The 20,865-nt window shown below is 32.0% G+C and overlaps 2 protein-coding genes across 5 annotated transcripts; both read left to right on the top strand.

The window, feature by feature from the left end:
- The first annotated feature begins 11,606 nt into the window (after window positions 1–11,606).
- LOC107466212 (oxygen-evolving enhancer protein 1, chloroplastic) lies at window positions 11,607–13,095 on the top strand. The gene is made up of 2 exons (XM_016085228.3): window positions 11,607–11,911; window positions 12,154–13,095. The coding sequence occupies exons 1-2, from the start codon at window positions 11,669–11,671 to the stop codon at window positions 12,910–12,912; spliced, it is 1,002 nt and encodes a 333-aa protein (XP_015940714.1). The 5' UTR covers window positions 11,607–11,668; the 3' UTR covers window positions 12,913–13,095.
- Window positions 13,096–14,374: 1,279 nt separating this feature from the next.
- On the top strand, window positions 14,375–20,510 carry LOC107466030 (sodium/hydrogen exchanger 4). Of its 4 annotated transcripts, none has more exons than XM_016085082.3 (14): window positions 14,375–14,668; window positions 14,946–15,064; window positions 15,328–15,425; window positions 15,543–15,602; window positions 16,253–16,299; window positions 16,806–16,997; window positions 17,861–17,907; window positions 18,015–18,081; window positions 18,671–18,771; window positions 18,849–18,950; window positions 19,095–19,242; window positions 19,339–19,401; window positions 19,508–19,591; window positions 20,177–20,510. In XM_016085082.3, exons 1-14 carry the CDS (start codon window positions 14,516–14,518, stop codon window positions 20,462–20,464), a joined length of 1,569 nt encoding a protein of 522 aa, XP_015940568.1. In that variant the 5' UTR covers window positions 14,375–14,515; the 3' UTR covers window positions 20,465–20,510. The 4 variants fall into 4 exon arrangements, with proteins under 4 accessions (XP_015940568.1, XP_015940525.1, XP_015940629.1 ...); XM_016085039.3 differs by having other exon boundaries at window positions 15,543–15,611; XM_016085143.3 differs by having other exon boundaries at window positions 14,523–14,668; window positions 14,922–15,064; window positions 15,543–15,611.
- Window positions 20,511–20,865: the final 355 nt, after the last annotated feature.

Raw genomic sequence — 20,865 nt, 5'->3', positions numbered from 1 at the left:
TATTTGTGAGATAATAAAAAATTAATTTAAATAGTCTACAATTATATTATTTAATGTTTATTAATTATGGATAGAATAGTTATATAATTTTAGATGTATAAATATATAATTCTAAATATTATGTGTATAAAATTATAGATATTATATAAAGTAATTTTACGTATTGTTTCTCTAATATATTATTGGAAAAAAAATACCTTTTTGAAAGGAAAATAAAAAATAAAAAAAAGGAGGGATGGCAGGGCCACTTTAATGTAGGTCAATTTCAGTGTAAGAAAACAGGAATTATTGCTTTATAATTAGTAAATCATGCACGGTAAGCCAATAACAAAGTGGGAATCTAACATAGCTAAGTAGAAATCTATAAATTTCAATCGTTATAGATTTATAGCAATGCCACTTAGGCAGCTATAAATAATATACATATGGTATGTTGATAACCACCTTTCAACTAAAAGCTCAGAGAAAAGATAGACTCTTTACTCTCAAAATAGTACTGTGTTTCAGCTTTGAAAATTTTTCTTTAAAAAAATCACAATGTAAAATAAAAAATTTAGGATGCTTTATGTAACAGCCCAGATCACTCGCTAATACGATATTGTCTGTTTTAGCATATAAGACCTCACGATTTTATCGTTGACGATAGAGATGCTAGTCAAAACCCCCTACACTCACTCGTCAAAACGCGTCATATTAGAGAGAGGTATCCACATCCTTATAAGACATGTTTCGTTCTCTTCCCTAACCGATGTGGGACCTTACACTTTAGTTTATGAGAAATTAATATTCTTATTTTTTTTAATTGATTACGTTACTTTTCTCTTATAATTTACAAATTATTTTTCTAATAAAATTTTTCTCATTCTGTGGAAAACAAATAAATAGTGAAGGTGAAAATTAGAAAGTAATTTGAAAAAATAAAAAGAAAATAATGATAATGTTAATTTTTTTTAAAGATAGGTTATTGCATTTTTTAATAAAAAAAATACATTGTCTAAAGAGTAACAAAATAATAAAATTAAGATTCTCCCACAAAATTTTATCAATAATAAAAAACAAACCCAGAAATACTTAAAGAGAAAAATAAACTCGAGTGAAAGGTTAGGACACTCAAGAGCTTGTATGCATGTTCTTCTCTGCCATGGAGACTACAATGCATCCTTCTCGCCAAGGACACAATTTCTATCGCTGGTGTTCGTTTACTTTTAAATATCTCCAAATTTTTTGTCTTCCAAATGTTTTAGGCGATACATGCAAACAGTTCCAAAAAAGCATTTTCACTTGATTTGATTCTCATTGCTGCTATCCACCACGTCCCAAAGTCTGAATGGGTCTAATTTAGCAAATCACCTCCAAATGGATTGTAGTTACATATTTATGAAGCCGGGACACATCTCATCAGGCAATACATGATCAATTCTTCAGCTGATTTGCATATGGGATGCATTGCTAAAGTTGTTGAAAATCTTTGATACACTTGTTTTAAAAAAGGTAATTTTTCATGATTTACTCTCCACATGAACAACTGAATTTTTATTGGAATCTTTAATTTCCAAAATATTTTTCGTATTTTGGGTTTTCTCATCACTGTTGGTAGATGTTCAATTGGGTCATGGAAGAATTTATAAGCAATCAAATAACCTGTTGCAGTGTCTTATTGTTTCCTCATATTCCAAATCCATTGTAATTTGTCAACACCATCGTGGTTCACAGTTACGGAGAGAATATGGGAGCTTAAGTTAGAAGAAAAACGTTGGTTGATTAGAGTTTGATTCTATCACCTTTCTGAGGTAAGTATGTCTTTCACCCATATAATATGTGTACTAGAATTGTTGTTGCAATTGAGCTTAAATGGGTGATGTTGTCTATTGTGGCTTCATTAATTTGGTGACTATGGTGGCTAAGGTCCAGTAACCAATTCAAACTTGACATGTGAAATGTTTGAAATTATGAGAAGAAGAATTTGACTAGATGTAATGACCGTAAATACATTAATGAAGCAAGGTAAAAAATTTAAATCAATAAACAACTAGTAATTAACATTTTAAGGAGCTTAATAATTTATTATGAAATTCCAAAAATAAAAAATATAAAAATTGGATAAATTTAAAAAATTGAAAAATCCCCGATCCCTATTTCCAACAGTAGAGTATAGTTCTATGAAGTCTGGAAAAACTATAATTCTGCCTATAATTAGTGGGTAGTAAGAATTAGAAGGCACTCGTTGCTCGCCTCGCCTGTAGTTTTTGGCGGTCAGTTGTTCTCCGAGTTCACTTTCGGGAGTAGTAAGGGAGGTCCTCGTCGGTGTTGAAGGTGAGAGGAAGAGCTGATTTCTCCATGGCCATTGAAGTGATCCTGAGAGGGGCATTGGAGATCTTCTCGGCGTTGAAGGTGTATGAAGTCAACAACAACCCATCCATCGTTATTAACTGTCTTCAACCACGCACAAAGTCACTTTCTTCCTTTTCATCATAAATTATCAACTCATTATCCACTCCCATCGACTTCTAAACGAGGTCATACCTATTAGTACTAAGCATACATCAATTCACACATAAACAACCGATTATTGCAGTTTTTCTAATGACAACAACTTCACTATACCCCCATCTTGGCACCGGCCAGTGACTACTTCAGTCCTTCAAAATCATTGAAACTAATTAACATTTCTAACATTGAGAGATCACTCTATTTACAATATTATTTGTGTACTAACAAAAAATATTACCATGCTTAGTATCTAAACTATAAGTTAAGGAGAATAAGATAGGGTGCACTTATCATCTTTTTATTGGAGCTGCATTTCATAACCACCGGTAGTCACCATAGACACAACTACTAGAGACTTGGCCTAAATGGGTAAGGGCAACTAGGGATCTTGGTATATTCGAAGTTTCGAACATGTTCTCTAGATCCTGTACTCCAATTTAGTCTTTTTTCAACTACTTTTCTCCCTTCTAATACACTCTTCCATCCCCAAAAAGGTTGAAACCCGTTCTCTGCCAGCATAACTATAGAATATCAATGATATTTACCCTTTAGCATCCAAGCTAGAAGACAATTAGGATTTATTGTAATATGCCAGAATTGCTTGCTTAGTAGAGCTAGATTCTGCACCTTTAGATCTTTAAATCTCAATCCTCCCTTCTTCTTTAGTCTTGTCATATGATCCCAACTAGTCCAAGACATTCTCCGTTCCGATTTTCGTTGGTCCCACCAGAATTGTGTTAGTATCTGATGAATTTTCTCCAAAAGTGTATATGGCAACCGAAAGCATGATAAGGTATAAATTGTAATAGCTTCTTCGACAGCCTTAATAAACACATGTTTTTCACCAACTGACAAAAGATTTTTCTTCCAAGCTTGTACTTTCTTTTGGACGTTGTCCTTGATTTCTCCAAATGTAGTCCTTTTAGATTTTTGAACTACTGAAGGAAGTCCAAGATATTTATCTTAGACCTCCTACATGTCCAATATTAAGCAAATTATCCAAAATCTGTTTGAGCGGGGTAGGAGTGTTCTAACTAAAGAAAGTGACAAATTTTGTCAAGTTAACCTACTAGCCACTAATCATCTCATACTAGTAAAGAAAAGTCAATATATTAGAATACGATTCTTCTGACGCCTTACAGAAAAAGATAGAGTCATTTGCAAATAGGAGATGATTAATTGATGGACATCTCCTATGAATGTAAATTCCTTAGATACTTCTGTTTTGTTCTACCCTTTGTAACAAATAGCAAATTTTTTTCACACAAAAAAAGAGAGAGATATGATGACAGGAGATCTCCTTGCTGAATGCCCCCTTGTTGGCCTAAAATAGTCGTAAGGTTGTCCTTCCACAAGAATAGAGTAAAAAACAGTAGTAACAAGTTCTTTTAACCAAGTAATCTATTTCTCCCCAAAACCCATCCTCTCCATAATATACCATAATAATTGTCATTTGATTCTATCATAAGCTTTGCTCATATCTAACTTAATAGCCATCTCATATGATAACCCAATTTTCTTGGTCTTTAAGTAATGCATGCATTCATGAGCAATGAGAATATTATCAGAAATGAGTCTACCCTTTAAGAAAGTATTCTGGTTTGGGAAAATGATATTATTCATGAAACTTTGAAGTCAATGAACTAGAATTTTTGAGATAATATTATAAAATACTGAGGATAAACTTATAGGTCTGACCTGTGACATATTTCCGGCGTCTGGGATCTTTGGAATCAAACAAATCTGGGTATGGTTAAAGCCTTTTAGAATTTTTTCTCCTCTAAAGAAATTGCATACAACTTTAAACACATTACTCCCAACTATATCCCAATAGAACTGAAAGTACTTTGTAGTGAATCCATCATCCCCCAGAGCACTGCTACTACAGACACAAAAAACTGATCGCTTTGTCTCTTTGATTAATACCGGCTTTGTCAGTCTGCGGTTCATGGAAGCTGTCACTATAGAGTTGAAATCTTCAAATCTATCCCCTGGATCAAAGTGCTTAGTAGTTGAAAAGATTTCCTTGAAATAAGTCTCAGCCACCATCACTATGCTTTCAGGATCTGAAGCAATCTCTCCCTTATTCCCTACCATTCCCCGGTTTTTATTTTTCCGATTTCTGGTGGAAGAACTTCATATTTTCTATCATATTCTTTAAGCCACTTGCATCGCGACTTTTCCTTCCAGTATTTCTCTTCTCTCCCCAAAGCTTCCTCTAATATATTCTCCAGCATTTTAATCTCATTACCCCCCTCTCCCCGTGGTTTTCTCCTTCACGCAGCTGCTCCAGCAACATTGTTAATTCTTCTATTTCTTTTTTAGAATTGGTGCGGCTTTGTTGTTGCTATTAAACCAACCGATGACGACAAAGCTTCAACGTTTGGGCTAGGCAAAACATTGGTGAACCATGAAAAATCGTACCCCATGCCTCTGAAATCAAGCTCTTCACTTTATCCATCTCACACCACCTTTCTTAAAATTTGAAGTGCCTCTTCGTTTTTTATTTTCATAGATCAATATCAAGTAAAAGAGGTGCATGATCAGATCCATTCTCTGTTAGCCTTTGAACCACAACTGCATCATACCCAACCTTCCACATGCATCCCACCATGAATTTGTCAAGCCTCTCCCTGATTAATTCATTTTCTATCCTCTTATTCACCCAAGTAAACTTCTAATCAATCATACCAAAGTCCACAAGCTAATTATCCTCAATAAAATCATTAAAATGGTCTAACAATGCTACTGATATGAGATTTCTTTCTTTTTTTCTCCTTATTACTTTTGAATGAATTAAGGTCTCCCATAATTATAAAGTTCTGTCTAAATTGTTGAAGCTGACCAGAGTGTTCTTCTAATTGTCGCAAATGTACCTGCTCATTAGTGCTTAGATAAACTTTCACCAACCCCATATTAGATTTACACTCATCCTTAATGGTAGCAATTAACAAAAAAGAGTTTTTATCCAGAATTCTCACCTCCATATAATCCTTCTAAGTAAGTGCCAAGCCTCCTGGTAATCCACTCATATTTACAATTATGAAACTCGAATAACCACATGATCTAACCTTTTGCTTCACAAGGTAAGATAGATTTTTTGTTTCACAAAAAAAAATCACATCGGGAGAATGTGATTAACACATCCTTTTAAGGTTGTGGACTGTCAAGGGTCTTCCCAAACTCCAATAATTCCACATGAGAATTCTCATGATGCTTTGGGTGCCATTGAACGGCTGACATCCTCCACCGTCTCAAGCTCCATAGGCTGCTCAACTGAAACCATATTCCAGATCCATCTATCTTTCGTATCTTTTCCTACTCTTTGCTTATTCTGGCTCCATGTTCCAGTTTTTTCTTGACCACTTCTTGCCATATATTTAATTCTCTTGAATTGACTAGTGTGATCTCTACAATTAGAGTTGTTCGTACGATTTTCAATGAGGATTCCATCATAGGTTGGCTTCTTGCTTTTGCGAGCATAAGGAATATGTTGGCTTGTTATCACAATAGCATTATGCCTGTTGTTAGCACTATTTTCTTTATCATTTGATGGAGCTTTATTGGATGAGTAGTCACCTGATTCGTAATTTCAGCCTCTTTCGACTCCACCCTTATGCCCACTTGATCAGTTAGCACCCACTCCCTAATTTTATCTTCCTTCGGCCTATTTTCCTTTGAATCCTCTATAAAATTGAGACACATTCTGTGATCATAGCCTATTTTTGTAAAATAGGTATAAACAATCCCAAGTCTTTCATATTAGACAATAATTTCAAGCGGGTTTTTATCTAGTTCAGTCATTTTAAGCGAGTCTTTTACAATATTTTGCCCCATAATATTAAATTTGAGAGTGATAATTTTACCTTTCTAATATTTTCAACAACTACTTGTCTTAATATGGTGGGTTAGAGTGGTGTTAAAGATAATAGTTTAAATATGAATATAACTTAAGATAAATAATTTAGTCAAATAAATTTATTATTTAATAATTAAAAATTATTCTAACTATAGTTAATATTCAAATAAGTTTTTAAAGTTATACTCGCGTTTCAAATTGGTTCCAAAAGTTTTAATTTATTCAATTTGGCCCCTCAATATGACATTCGTGACTCAGGTTATTCTATGGCCCTATTTTTATCACTAAGCCATTAATGTCTATTGAAATAAATTGACGAATATCACATTAAATTTTCTAATGGCTATCTTATATGGCAATTAAAATTTTTTACTTCAAATTTTTCCTAAAAATCTTTTAAAATGCTCAAGTAAAATTAGAACTAGGGTTTAGAGACTTCTAAAGAGAAAATTAAAATTAAAATATTTCTATTACAATATCAAATAATTGTTAGAAAGTCAAATGTGATAACTGTCAGTCCATATTAATATGTAGTTAATGATTCTTTGATGAAAATAAAATTAGTGACCAATGTGAGTCACAAATATTAAATTGTGGGATCAAATTAAGTAAATTAAAATCTTAAGAATCAAATTAAAACACAAATGCAACTTCATAAACCAATATGAGTATTTCTGTAATACTCATACTATCACTCATTCTAATTCTTTTTGTGAGTTTAAAATATAACTTTTTGTTGTACTGTTCCCTTTTTTGTCATATAGGGCCGGTCCAATTTTATGCACTAACATTTTGCAAATTTCTATGATCCATTCACAATTTATGTCAAACAAATCTGTAAGTAATTAAACGAAATATGCCAAAATTTTGGTTTGTTGTGGTTTGGGCTTTTCTATTGGCCTGAACCTTGACAAAAAAAATTAAACGAAATATGCAAAATTAAAATAAAACACAGTCCTTACCAAAAAATAAATAAATAAATAAAATAAAACAGAGTCCCTTGCTATTTATTTTCATTGACTATTCATTGGAAAGAAATTTTAAGAGGTAACATTTTTATTTAATCAATTATAATATTATTTTATTCTAAAATTATATATTGATTAATTTCATGAATTCATGAGTGTTTTTGATAGTATTCATGAAGTTTTGGCCTTAAACCTCATTGCCATTAATATTAAAAAAAATTTTAAACCAAAAAATATTAAAAAAATGTTAATCAATTGAAATCCATAAAAAAATTAACCTATTTCATAATAGTTCAAATGTTTTTCAGAAAAAAGTAAAACACAAAAAATACTAAATTCATATATATCTTTCGTTAATTATTGAAAATCGATTATCGCTCTGATTTATAGACTAAAACGATTTTTTTTTTCCTTGACAAAAAATTCGATGTCCTTCTCTTCAAGAGGGTTAGTACTTAGTAGTTCTTTTCTCTATAATATTTAACAATAATTTCATATTACACTTTATGCCTTTTTATCAAAAATCAAAATTAATAAAATTTATTTTTTACCAGTTATATTTTTCTTTTCCTTTACTAAAATACCATAGTTTTCTCCCATAAAAAGGGGAAAAAATGAATAGACAAAAAGAAAGGGAAAAAAGCCTGAAAAATGATTATAATTATTATGGCCTCTCATTGCAATAAACTCAGCTGAAAAATCACCAATAATTATTTGTAATTAATAAAAGGGCTCTTTGGTCACTCTTCTGTTATTCTGCTTCCTCCGCCACTGTTTTCAACACTTTTTGAATTGCTGCCTCTTGAAATTATTTATCTTGTTAGAAGCTCTTGGATCATGGTGATGTCGTCTACAATGTCAAAGAATTAAGGCTAAGCAACGACAATGATAGTGGTGGAAGGATCGTTGATATCGACAAAATTGTAGTGTAAACTGGAAATGACATCAATTTTTGGCACAAAGAAACTATTATAAAGAGGAATGGGATGTGTTATAGTTATTAAATTAAAGATCAATACTAGATAATTGAAAGAAAAAAAAAGTAGAATTATAAAAAAATTGAATTTAATTAGTTTTGGACTTCCGTAAAAAATCACAAATACTGCAGGGTCATTTTTTAAATATTATAGAAGTGCACCAATAATCCCATGTTCTTGTATAGCTTGATTCTCCTGATCCTGATGTATACTACAATAATTTCTGCAGACAGTGACAGAAATTTTACGGCGGTTTTATAAAACCGTTGGTAAATGAATTATCGCGGCGCCTATTGCGATAGTTAAGAATGGGCTGCAATCAGTTTTATATTTAGCAGCGATTTTCTTAAAACCACCGCAATATATAATTTGGGTGAATTATTATTTTACATTTTGTGACGATTTTTTTCCAACTGCTGCAAATGTGTTTAACTACCTATTTCAATGTTTTTTTAGTAATAACCTGGGGATAATCTAGTTAAGTTAATACTACTTTTTTAAAATACATATGTTTAAATCATTGTTACTTAAACTCGTAATTCTATTTCTAGATTCGTTTTACGTAAAAAAGTTCAAGGTTAAATAAATTATATATGTTAACTCATGTGAATCAATTTACCAACGAGATTTTCTCATTTATTATATTATCATTTAAATTTGTATTCAAACATAAATGTAAAAGAAAAAAATACAATCATAGTCTGAATTTATAAACTTAAAAGAAAGTTCTAACGAGCATAAATTAAAATTACTCTTTTTCGAAATTATGCCTTACTAAACCTAAATCAAGAAATTCTAAAAGTAGATAAATATGTAAAAATTGCGATCCAAACCATTAAATTAAGGGAATCAACGTAATTCTTATAATAAAAGGTCAAAATTTCTTTTCACTCATTCTTAAATTAATTATATTTTTATTTAACAATAATTATCAACCTACTTATTTTTCTTTTATAATTTTAGATATCTGTTCTTGTGAAGGTTGGTTGTGGTATAACTTGTCCTCCCATGATTATCTTCTAGTCTTCAGTCGGAATGAGTTATACCTTGGCACTAAGAGAACATAGAGGATGAACACCTACAAAATGTACTCCTTCGCTCAAGATAGCATATGAATAATCGATTATTCGTTCTTGAAATATCTAGATCAGTTCCTTACCTCCCTTTTTATATTTGGGATAAGTATCAATAGTTGTTTAACCGATTGATTTATCTTAATGGAAAATAAAGGCATTATAGACCATTTTGATTTTTGTTGTTGATAACCGATCTATAACATTTATAGCCGAGCTATAACATGTAACCAATTTATAATGGACATATTATAGCCCCCAAACTTGGCCTAATGATATTTTGATAAGGCAGGTTGAGTTTTAAATAATGAGTTATAACTCAGCATTTTTCAGTTATAGGTATAGGGTCTCCAGTTCAACATACTTGATTAAAATTACTAAAAATGTTTTGAAAAAGACAAAGAGATTACATTCAATGTTCAATGACTGTCAAAGCCATCTTAGTGAATTGGGTAACATATTCTCGAAGGTTTTCATGTTGTCTCTGGTTTGATTGTGTTTAGATAATCATGCAAATAAATAGAAGAAGCAGCAAACTGATTTTCAAATAGTTTAGCCAGCTCCTGAAAATGTAAATTCTATAGAAAAAGAAGAAAACCAATTAAGTGTAGGGCCGCCTAAAAAAGTAGGGAAACAATGGTATAAAATAGGGTCAAAAGCACCGTTTACTATCTTTATGGAACGAGATTTGTTTACGTATTTTTTTGGATCTCCCATACCATTATAAGGAGTTAAAGTCATTAATAATGCGAAGTTCTTGGATAATGGAAAATTTATGACATATGCGATGAATGGACCAACTGTGGGGTCCAATACGACTTCTTCATTGGCTGGTTGATCCTCCTCTGGTTCCTGGGTTTCAAAAACATGTGTTGGATTAGAGTTTGCTTCTTCATCGTCCGATTGTTTGAGGTGATCATCATTATGAGTTATTCGAGCATTGGTAAACTCGACTATTTGATTTGTCATTCTTTGATTTTCTTTCGCCATACGCTGATTAGTGTTAGAATTTGGTTGAATTAGTCCCACATTGTTTAGGATAGCAAATGGAGTGGGTGGCTTAGGCTATAAATATGAGGCTAAGTTCTCCATTTATTTTTGCACCAGTCAGAAACACTTTAAGCTTGTATCTGATTTTTCTTTTCCTCTGTACTCTTTGATTAGAGAGTGTTGTGAGGTGTAGTTAGATATTTGCTTTGAGAGAGTGTGGGTGTACTGGGGTGCCGGTGTTAGAGAGAAAGAAGTCTATGTGTTATAACAATTTTCACATAGTGATATTCTCTGGTTGTCATTTGACAACGGCCGTGGTTTTTTCTCCGGTAATTGGAGTTTCCACGTTAAATTCTTGTGTTGTGATTGTGTCTATTTTATTTCTCTGTCAAAGGTGTTTTCTCAAGGGGGAATGATGTCTTATTCCCAACAATTAGCCTGTTGTAATTCTATTACCATCCGAAGAAGTTCAAATGGCATTGGAGGAGGTCAATCAGCCATAGGCAAATCTGAAAGTTCTGCAGCCTAAAAAAAAGTTTTAAATCTTCGGCCCACAGTGGGTGCCAATTGTTCTTGTGAAAGTTGGTTGTGGTATAGCTCGTCCTCCGAGAATTATCTTCTAGTCTTCCGTCGGGATGAGTTATACATCGACACCAATAGAACACAGAGGGTGGACACCTACAAAAGGTACTTTAACGCTCAAGTTAGTATATGAGTAATCAATTATTCGTTCTTATAATATCTAGATCAGTTTCTTATCTCATTTTTTATATATTTGGAACAAGTATAGTAGTCGTTTAACCGATTGATTTACCTTAATAGGAAATAAAGGCATTATAGAGCATTTTGATATAGCTTTGATGTTTGTCATTGATAACCGATCTATAATACTTATAGTCGAATTATAATATGTAACTGAATTAAAATAGACATGTCAATATCTATTAATATTTTTTTAATAAATATTTTTAATTTTAATTTTAAATTTTTAAATATTTCATATTTTTAATTTACAGAATCCAATTAACAGGTTTATCCAATAGCTACTGGTTTAAATAAATAAACCAGTAGTGTATGTTGGTGAAAAGTGAAAACCGAAAACCATGCTATTTAATAATATTTAGAAGCATCTGACGTAAGGCAGTTACATTAGCTTGAAAGAACCAATAGGAGATGACCTTATCCTATCGGAAATCTTACTCACACCACAGCCACCAAATAATATTGTGACTCCTCGATTCTCTACCAACACACAAAAGCACTAAAAACCGAAACACACACAGGCTTCAACAGAGATAGAAGCAACAAACAATGGCAGCGTCACTTCAAGCAGCGGCTACACTGATGCAATCTCCCAAGTTGGGCATCAGTGGCCGCACCAGCACTCTTCACCTGAAGCCCACTCACTCCCTTTCAAAAGCCTTCGGTTTGGAATCCGTTGGCTCCAAACTCACTTGTTCTCTTCAGACTGATCTCAAGGACTTGGCTCTCAAATGTGTTGAGGCCACCAAAGTTGCAGGATTTGCCCTTGCCACCTCTGCTCTTGTTGTTTCTGTATGTCTCTTCTTTGCTTCAATCTTTTTATTCTTCAATACTTTTGGTTATGTTATCATGTTTTGTTATTTTTTAGGAGGAATTCTGAATAAATATATAATAATATACTGTAAAGTGCTAATTAATGTGACAGTTCTATATTCCATTTCCGTACATACACCTTAATAAGTTAATTTGTTGAATTTTGGTTAATTGGCATCATGATCTTAGTCATTATAAATTTTAATTTTTTTGTTGTGAAGGGAGCAAGTGCAGAAGGTGTTCCAAAGAGATTAACCTATGATGAAATCCAGAGTAAGACATACTTGGAAGTGAAGGGGACAGGAACCGCGAACCAGTGCCCAACAATCGAAGGCGGAGTAGAATCATTCGCCTTCAAGCCAGGCAAGTACAATGCCAAGAAATTCTGTCTTGAGCCGACTTCCTTCACTGTCAAGGCAGAGGGTGTCACCAAGAATTCTCCTCTGGAATTCCAAAACACCAAGCTCATGACACGTCTTACCTACACCCTCGACGAGATCGAAGGACCCTTCGAGGTGTCCTCTGATGGAACCGTGAAATTTGAGGAGAAGGACGGCATTGACTATGCTGCAGTGACTGTTCAGCTCCCGGGAGGAGAGCGCGTGCCGTTCCTCTTCACCATCAAACAATTGGTGGCATCAGGGAAGCCAGACAACTTTGGTGGGGAGTTTTTGGTGCCGTCTTACCGTGGCAGCTCTTTCTTGGACCCCAAGGGAAGAGGTGCTTCCACCGGGTACGACAATGCAGTAGCATTACCGGCTGGTGGAAGAGGGGACGAGGAAGAACTGGCTAAGGAGAACAACAAGAGTGCTTCATCATCCAAAGGGAAGATCACGTTGAGCGTGACGCAGAGCAAGCCAGAGACTGGAGAGGTTATTGGTGTGTTTGAGAGCATTCAGCCATCAGACACTGATTTGGGTGCCAAAGCTCCAAAGGATGTTAAGATCCAAGGAGTGTGGTATGCTCAGCTTGAGTCATAGACCTATTTTATATGGTGTAATTTGTGTCTTATTTGATTTAAATTTTGTTTGTAACTCCCACACACGGTGTTGCTCTGCTGCTGCATCGTTCTCTCGTGGGATCGTGAACAATGAGAGGTTTATCATGTTTGTATATTATATTGACTTCAAATATAATGCTTAAAATTGTGGTCTATGGTACAATTCTCCATGTGCAATTCTGCATCATCAAAACTGGTCCTAATATCATGTCACATAAAATTTTTTTCGATAGCTTAATCTAGTAGACAAAAGCAAACAAATTATTCTCCATTTGTTGTGCTCTCTAGAAGATCTATAGGATAATCTCCAATTTTAGAAATTTTTAGCATATATCATTTTGATACTCTTTTAACTTGATTATTTACATGTCAAATACTAAAAGTGATTTTGAATATTATAATTTAAATTATTTATTTTATTATAATCCATTTTGATATAAAAATCGTTAAACATAAATTACGTTAATATAAATTTATTTTTTATTAAAATAAAATTTATAAAATTAATTCTATGCAAATTTGTTTGTAAATTATAATTCAAACACACACTAAATTGTAATTTGTTGTAATTTGTTGTAGAATCAGGATGTGATACAAGTTGATATCAGAAGGCATAGTATCTATAATACATGCAAGGTTGCATGACATTCCGCAACAAAGAGTAATTACTCAAGAAAAAAGTACAAAAGCCAATAAAATATTTATTCAATATATATAATAAAAATTTATGGAATATTGAAGTATTAGAGATAGGATTTATTAACTAACGTCAAATTTAAGGGTAATGATTTCATATAACAATAAGTCAATAACAATATTCTATTGGCTAACCTGGTGTGGTGTATAAAATCTAAATCCACAGCAATACTCTAGTCTAACATGATTTAAATAACAATTATATTAAATATATATTAAAACTGATTAGCCACTAAAATTAATTATTAATATAAAATATATAAAAAAATAAATTAAATAAAATATAATTTATATATAAATATAATAATAACTGATTTTAATAATATATAAATAATATTTTTGTTTAAAAAAATAAAAATTTAAGTAAAAAATTGATTTCACGTAAAGTTATAAGTTATAACTGAAAACGGTTAGATAATTTGATTAATTTAACAAAATTTTTAATTAGTGATTCTCAATTATCAACTTCACGTAAAATTGACTGCAGCTGAATTTTTATCTTAAAAAAAATCTAACGATTGTGTATGTTATGTGTCAGCTATAGGAGCTTATCATACCTATGAAAGGACACATGTTACCACATTTCATGCACTTCTACTACGTGTTCTTCCTTCCTCTCACCGCCTCAAAGTAATCCATAACATGCATCTTCGTTTGTTTGTTTCTGTTCTTCACTCGTGAACAAACACTGCACTTATCAAAAAATAATCCAGCTCAACCTAACTAAAATCTTTATAATATATCACACATATATAGCTTGCTACCTTTCTTGATTAGATATACGCAAACAAACAAGAAGAAAAAGCTAAGGCTGGTGTACGTGTATGTGTGTGTAATCATTATTATTACAATAACTTCTTCTAAGTTTGAGAAGAAAGCAAATAATAATGATAAATAATTTGTTAATTAATTTTGCTCATGAACACAAGAAAGTGGTCCCAATATCACTGTTTGTTGCTGTTCTGTGCCTTTGCTTGGTCATTGGTCACTTGCTTGAAGAAAATCGATGGGTTAATGAGTCCATTGTAGCCATTTTAGTTGTAAGCAAGCCACTTTCATTCACTTCATCTCTGTTTTTTCAATCTTCTACTTTTGTTCTATATTTTGTTATATGTATGCATGCAACATTTGTTGTTGTTAAAATCAATGAATATAACAAGCAAATGAAAAAACTATTGAATTTTGGGAGAAGTCTGATAAGAAATTAATCACTATTTTATTTTCCCACTGAATTATGCATGTCATTACAAATATACAAGAACAAGAAATAAAAAATTAATTTGTTCTATTTAGTGTCTGTAACATTCTCCTTGGTAGGGATGCATAGCTGGAAGCATACTCTTGTTAGTCACCAAAGGAAAAAGTTCCCACATTCTTACCTTTGATGAAGAACTCTTCTTTATATATCTCCTTCCTCCCATAATCTTCAATGCTGGGTAAAATAAACTTTTTTCTCTGTTCTCTTTAATTTCTTGTATATATATTATATGGTGAAACTCACATGCAGGTGGTGTCTGGAATTGATAGTTGAGAACGTTAGATGATTTAACAGATTTGATTAAATTATCATTTAACGGTTATTAATTATTAATTAACAATTTCATATGAATTACATGTGAGTTTTCACCATATTATATAGCACTTGATTAATTTCTTTGCTGCCAAAAGTTTTGATGTTTTGATCTTTCCTTCCAAACAGATTCCAGGTGAAAAAGAAACAATTCTTCCATAACTTCTTAACCATCATGATGTTTGGAGTGATTGGTGTTTTTATTTCGACTTCTATTATTACGGGCGGTAATGCAAATCTCTTAACTTTTTCCGTAAAATTTATAGTAGCATTAGTATATTGGATCACCATGAAACTTTGTTTTGAAACTCACCTTCAAATGTTTTTGTATTTGGTCCACCTAGGCAGTTGGTGGCTGTTTCCTAAGTTGAACTTCCTCGGCTTGAGTGCCCGGGATTACCTCGGTGAGATTGGTAAACTGAGAATTAGAGCTTTATTTTCTTATTTTACCATTTTTTTTATTTTAGAGAAGTTTTTCTATGTTTAAATGTGCCTCTAATAAGTAATAATATGTCCAGTAATGTTAGAGAGGAAAAAAAAAAAGTCAGAACTTGTTTTATTTAGAATTAATGAATGCTACATGCTAAATAAAAATTTCTGGCTGCTTTTGGCTAATTTTCTTTGGTAACATTTCCGAATATGCCTAACATTTAACAAGGAAAATTAGTCTTTTTGGGCGCTTTAATTAATGACTTAAAAAGAGATACATTTAGCAAGGAAAATTGGTCTTTTTGGGCACTTTAATTAATGACTTTAAAAGAGATTAAGTCTGACTGGTTTTATTTTTATCTTTTCTTACTTTTAATATTTTTTATTTTTAAAATTTCATGAAGAAAATTGATTTCACTATTTTTCTTCACGTAGACTGAAGATTAAATAGAAAATGAGAATAAAAAGCAGTCAGTTTGGTTCAATTTTTATGATAGGTGTTGTGTATATTGACAAATTTGTTTGTAGGATATAAGATGCCTGTTATTGTTCCTTTAATCCTTATTATCATATTGTAATGATAATTAATTATTAGCTCACCTTAATTTAATTGAATTGAATTCAGCTATAGGAACAATTTTCTCATCAACAGACACAGTTTGTACACTGCAGGTTGGTTGAAATAACCCCCCAAGTTGGGATCAAATGAACATTAAGGTTGAGTTTGTTTATGAGAACAGGATAGGACAAGATATTGAAAACAAGACAAGACACGGATAGACAGAGACTCAAAATTTTGTGTTCTTGTATTCTGTTTGGTAATAAACTAGAACAAATTATGAAAATCCAATTTATTTTTATTTTTTTATTCAAAAAATTTGAGATGAAAAATATAATAATAAAAAATAAGGTGTGTCCTTTGTTAGTGTCTGTTTCTGTGTCCTTCCTGTCAGGATGGACACAAAATACATTAATTCAGTGTCTCTGGCACATTGTCTCTGTCCATGTCTCTCCTGTCAAACACGATTTTGTGTCTTTGTGTTTCTGTCTCAGTATCCTAGTATCCTGTCTCTGTAAACAAACGCAACCTAATAGTCCCTAAAGTAATGCATGTTCAAATTTAATAAAAAGGAGTAAAATGCAAATAGAGTAAAGTTAGAAGGTTGGTTGTGTTGTAGGTGCTGCATCAAGATGAAACTCCTTTACTATACAGCATAGTGTTTGGGGAAGGAGTGGTGAATGATGCAACATCAGTTGTTCTCTTCAATGCTGTTCAAAAGCTTGATGTTTCCAGACTCAGTGGCAGGGCATTCCGCGTTCTCGGAGATTTCTTGTATCTCTTCTCATCAAGCACTGCTCTTGGAGTATTAGTAAGTTTCGGATGTTAATGAAATAGTTACATGATGACATGTAACATGATCATTTTGCAATGTGTTACTATTTAATTAGCAGGAGAACCAATTTGATTACTAATTTGAAACGTTTAACTTTGAGTATCAATTTGGTGAATACGTGATCTTTAAAGGGCATTTTGACTAATAGTCCTAATATATTTTAGAAATGTGATTTCATACTATACAATACTTAAGTGAGATTTAAAAAATTGAGTAATGTTTGAGGCTAGTAATTTTTATTTATGCTGATCAGCACTATATATATTTTAGCACTATAAGGTAGCGTTTGTTTTGAGGTACTGGGATGGAAACGGTGAGACTGAGACTCAATATCATATTTGTTGGCTCTGGTACTAAAATTTTAGTCTCTATCTCCAAAATTTAAGTATTTCAATACTTTTAAAAAGTGGAAACACAGGAGGATTAAAATTTTTGGAGATGGAGACTCAAACTTTAATAACATTTTATACTTAAAATACTCTAATTTCAATTAATTAATTCTAACTTTATTCTTTGTGCAAATTAAATTAGAGTTTTATTTTTATTTCAGTTTCTGTCTCCTACTCTACACCAAACACAATACTGATACTTATTTCAATTTCTCTCTCTTCCAAACACTACCTAAGTGCATTGGACTTTCTTTTGACATCAGTAAGTTTGTTGGCTAACTGCGGTAAAAAAAATTTGAGAGAGAAAGTCTTGTATGATATAAAATTAATTAGGAGAGTCCATTTCCATTTCTGGTAAGTTTCATTTTTTGATCAAACTAGCTTAGTAGCTTTTACATGTAATACTTAATAGTTTTCATGGACTAATTAAATAATCGGATTATTCTACAGACCGGACTTCTCACAGCATATATCTTGAAAGCCTTAAGTTTTGGAAGGTATGTATGTATGTGTTTATGTATGTTTTCCAAGAATGGTGTGAAATTGGAATATCAAAGTTCAGTGATTGCATACACAATAAATTTGCTTCTGCATATGCCTGCAGACATTCAAGTGTTCGCGAAATTTCATTGATGATGTTAATGGCATACCTATCTTACATGTTGGCCGAGGTATTTGAAGTTCATGCAATGTTATTATTGTTTTCTGTTGAATAATATATGCAGGCCATTTACCTTGGGCATTAAATTAAATTATCTTATAACTAATCTATTAGAGTGAAAGATAGTTCAGAGAAGAATTGAAGTACACATTTAATTTCTTCTTTATGTTGGTTCATCACTATAGACAATAAACATTAATACAACTATAGCTCAATGTTTTAAAGAATTCATAAAGTTGACTATTTTAGAATTTTTAGCACTCAACTCGACTGGTTTGACCAAATTTGACCGGATCATTATACATTGCATAGATATAAACATAGGTATAGAAAAATGAATTAAAAAGGAAAAAATATGTTGGTTACAAAGTGTATCCATATTATATGGATATAGAATAGAATTAAAGTATACTAAAATCAATCATATAGGTACTTATTAAAAGTTACTTTATATAACATAACATTTATAATTTCATATAAAATTGCACAATTATTCTAGTTATAATTAATGAATATTAAATAAGATAATTTTTGGTTGTTTGGGCCGATTTTTTATTGTCTCCTAAACATTATTGTAATTCTATTAACTTCTCATGCAGCTGCTTGAATTAAGTGGAATCCTCACTGTTTTCTTTTGTGGGATACTAATGTCACATTATGCATGGCATAACGTAACTGAAATTTCAAGAATCACAACCAGGTATTAATTAATCATTTCAAGATTCAGTGCCTTCAAGTATACAGCAGATTCAATACATGTGTTCCTCTCCTATACAGGCATGTGTTTGCGACAATATCGTTTATTGCAGAAACTTTCATATTTCTTTACGTGGGAATGGATGCACTTGACATTGAAAAGTGGAGGATGACCAAATTAAGGTAGATATTGAGTAGATATTGCATGAATTAGATCATGTGATAATATCATATAGTATATTGCTTCAATTAAATTTCACACTCCTTTTTTTGGTCAAAATAAATAAACCACATAGGCATATAATAATGATGATTCTCTTACTGCAGTTCTGGAAGTTTGATGGGAATTTACGGTTGCTTAATCTTACTGATATTAGTCGGGCGTGCTGCATTCGTCTTCCCGCTCTCGGCTTTTGCCAATTCTATGATGAGTAGGCGCGCCGAGAGCGGGTCAAGTATCACATTCAAACATCAGGTCATTTAACTAACATGTTTAGTATATTGTTTCCAATTTCTCATGATGTTCTAGTTAAAGGATTATTTGTTATTTTCTTAATCTTGGTTATTCCAGATAATTATTTGGTGGGCTGGTCTAATGAGGGGAGCAGTCTCAATTGCTCTTGCTTTCAAACAGGTACATACGTGCATGAAATTTAATAAATTCTGACATTATAATTAGATAGAAATTGTTGTCCAATGACCAAGAATACAATTGGATTGTCTCCTTTTTATTTATGCAGTTCACATTCTCTGGTGTTACCTCTGATCCCGTGAATGCAACTATGATTACCAACACCATTATTGTTGTTCTTTTCACCACATTAGTAAGTTAATTATTACTCTATTTAATAGTAGATCTTCCAACACTGTTGAATAGAATTGTTTGTTCATGTGCATAGTTTCTAATTATCTTAGTTCACAAAATCATTGTTCGTATAGAATATATATTGGAATATAAAATAACATTGAAAATAAGTTAAACAACACATATATTTAGAGTGAATATTCCACCCGACTCCTGACAATTATCTCGAAAGGACAACGAGACCCTCAAGAAGAAAAAATACCCAACCCGACCTCTGATGTTTTTTTGGGATTGATTAGCCAATGTAAAAAAAAAAACATTAATTTTTTTGGCGTAGGGACTAATTAGTCTTATCAAAACAAATCTTAGGACCGAGTTGGTATTTTTTTTTTTGTCAAAAACCGAGTTGTTAGCATGTTAGAGGTTATTTTGGATTTTTTTCCATATATTTATATATAAATTGATTTGATGACTGATTTTTTGTATGCATATATCTCCCAACACCAAATTGTTCATATTTCGGGAAATTCGACAAGTATTTAGAAGGTACACAGAATTACCCTAAATGATTTAGAGAATTGATATTTTGATAATATCCTTGCAGGTGTTTGGTTTTCTAACAAAACCACTGATTAGATACATGCTTCCCCACAACAATGGAACAAGAAGAAACACAAACCATGAAGCAGCAGGGACACCTGGTGAGGACTTGAACTTACCTTTGTTGTCTTTTGAAGAGTCAGCAGCAACAAACATAAGCCGTGCAAAGGAAAGTCTTTCCATGTTCATAGGGTCTCCAGCGTACACCATACATCACTATTGGAGAAAGTTTGATGATGCATACATGAGGCCTCTGTTTGGTGGACCCCACCATAACAGGTCGCGGTGCTAATCAAATACTGTATAATATAGAAGTAATTTAGTCAAATATATCAAATTATTAATTATTTAATAATTTGCAGTTATTATTTCATGTCCCTTCATGAACAGTCTTTTAAAGCAATGAAACCTGTGAGCATCTTTAACATTGATTTTCATTTGAGAAATGGCTATATTAATTTAAAATTAGTATTACCACCCCTTTTTTTTAACAGAGATCAAGCCAAATGTAGATTTCAACTTCTTATAATCTTATAATCTTGTAGATTTCAACTTCTTACCACCCCTTATTAATTTTATTACTATATTATTTAGTCTAATGCATGTTACATAAGACTTTACTATTTTTTAATTTTTAATCTCTCACACCAATTAACACAAATTTTTGTAAATGAGTTTAAATTTGTCATATTT

The sequence above is a fragment of the Arachis duranensis genome, chromosome 1 (assembly GCF_000817695.3).
Source record: "Arachis duranensis cultivar V14167 chromosome 1, aradu.V14167.gnm2.J7QH, whole genome shotgun sequence".
NCBI lineage: Eukaryota > Viridiplantae > Streptophyta > Magnoliopsida > Fabales > Fabaceae > Arachis > Arachis duranensis.
This window is presented reverse-complemented; position numbering and strand designations above follow the sequence as displayed.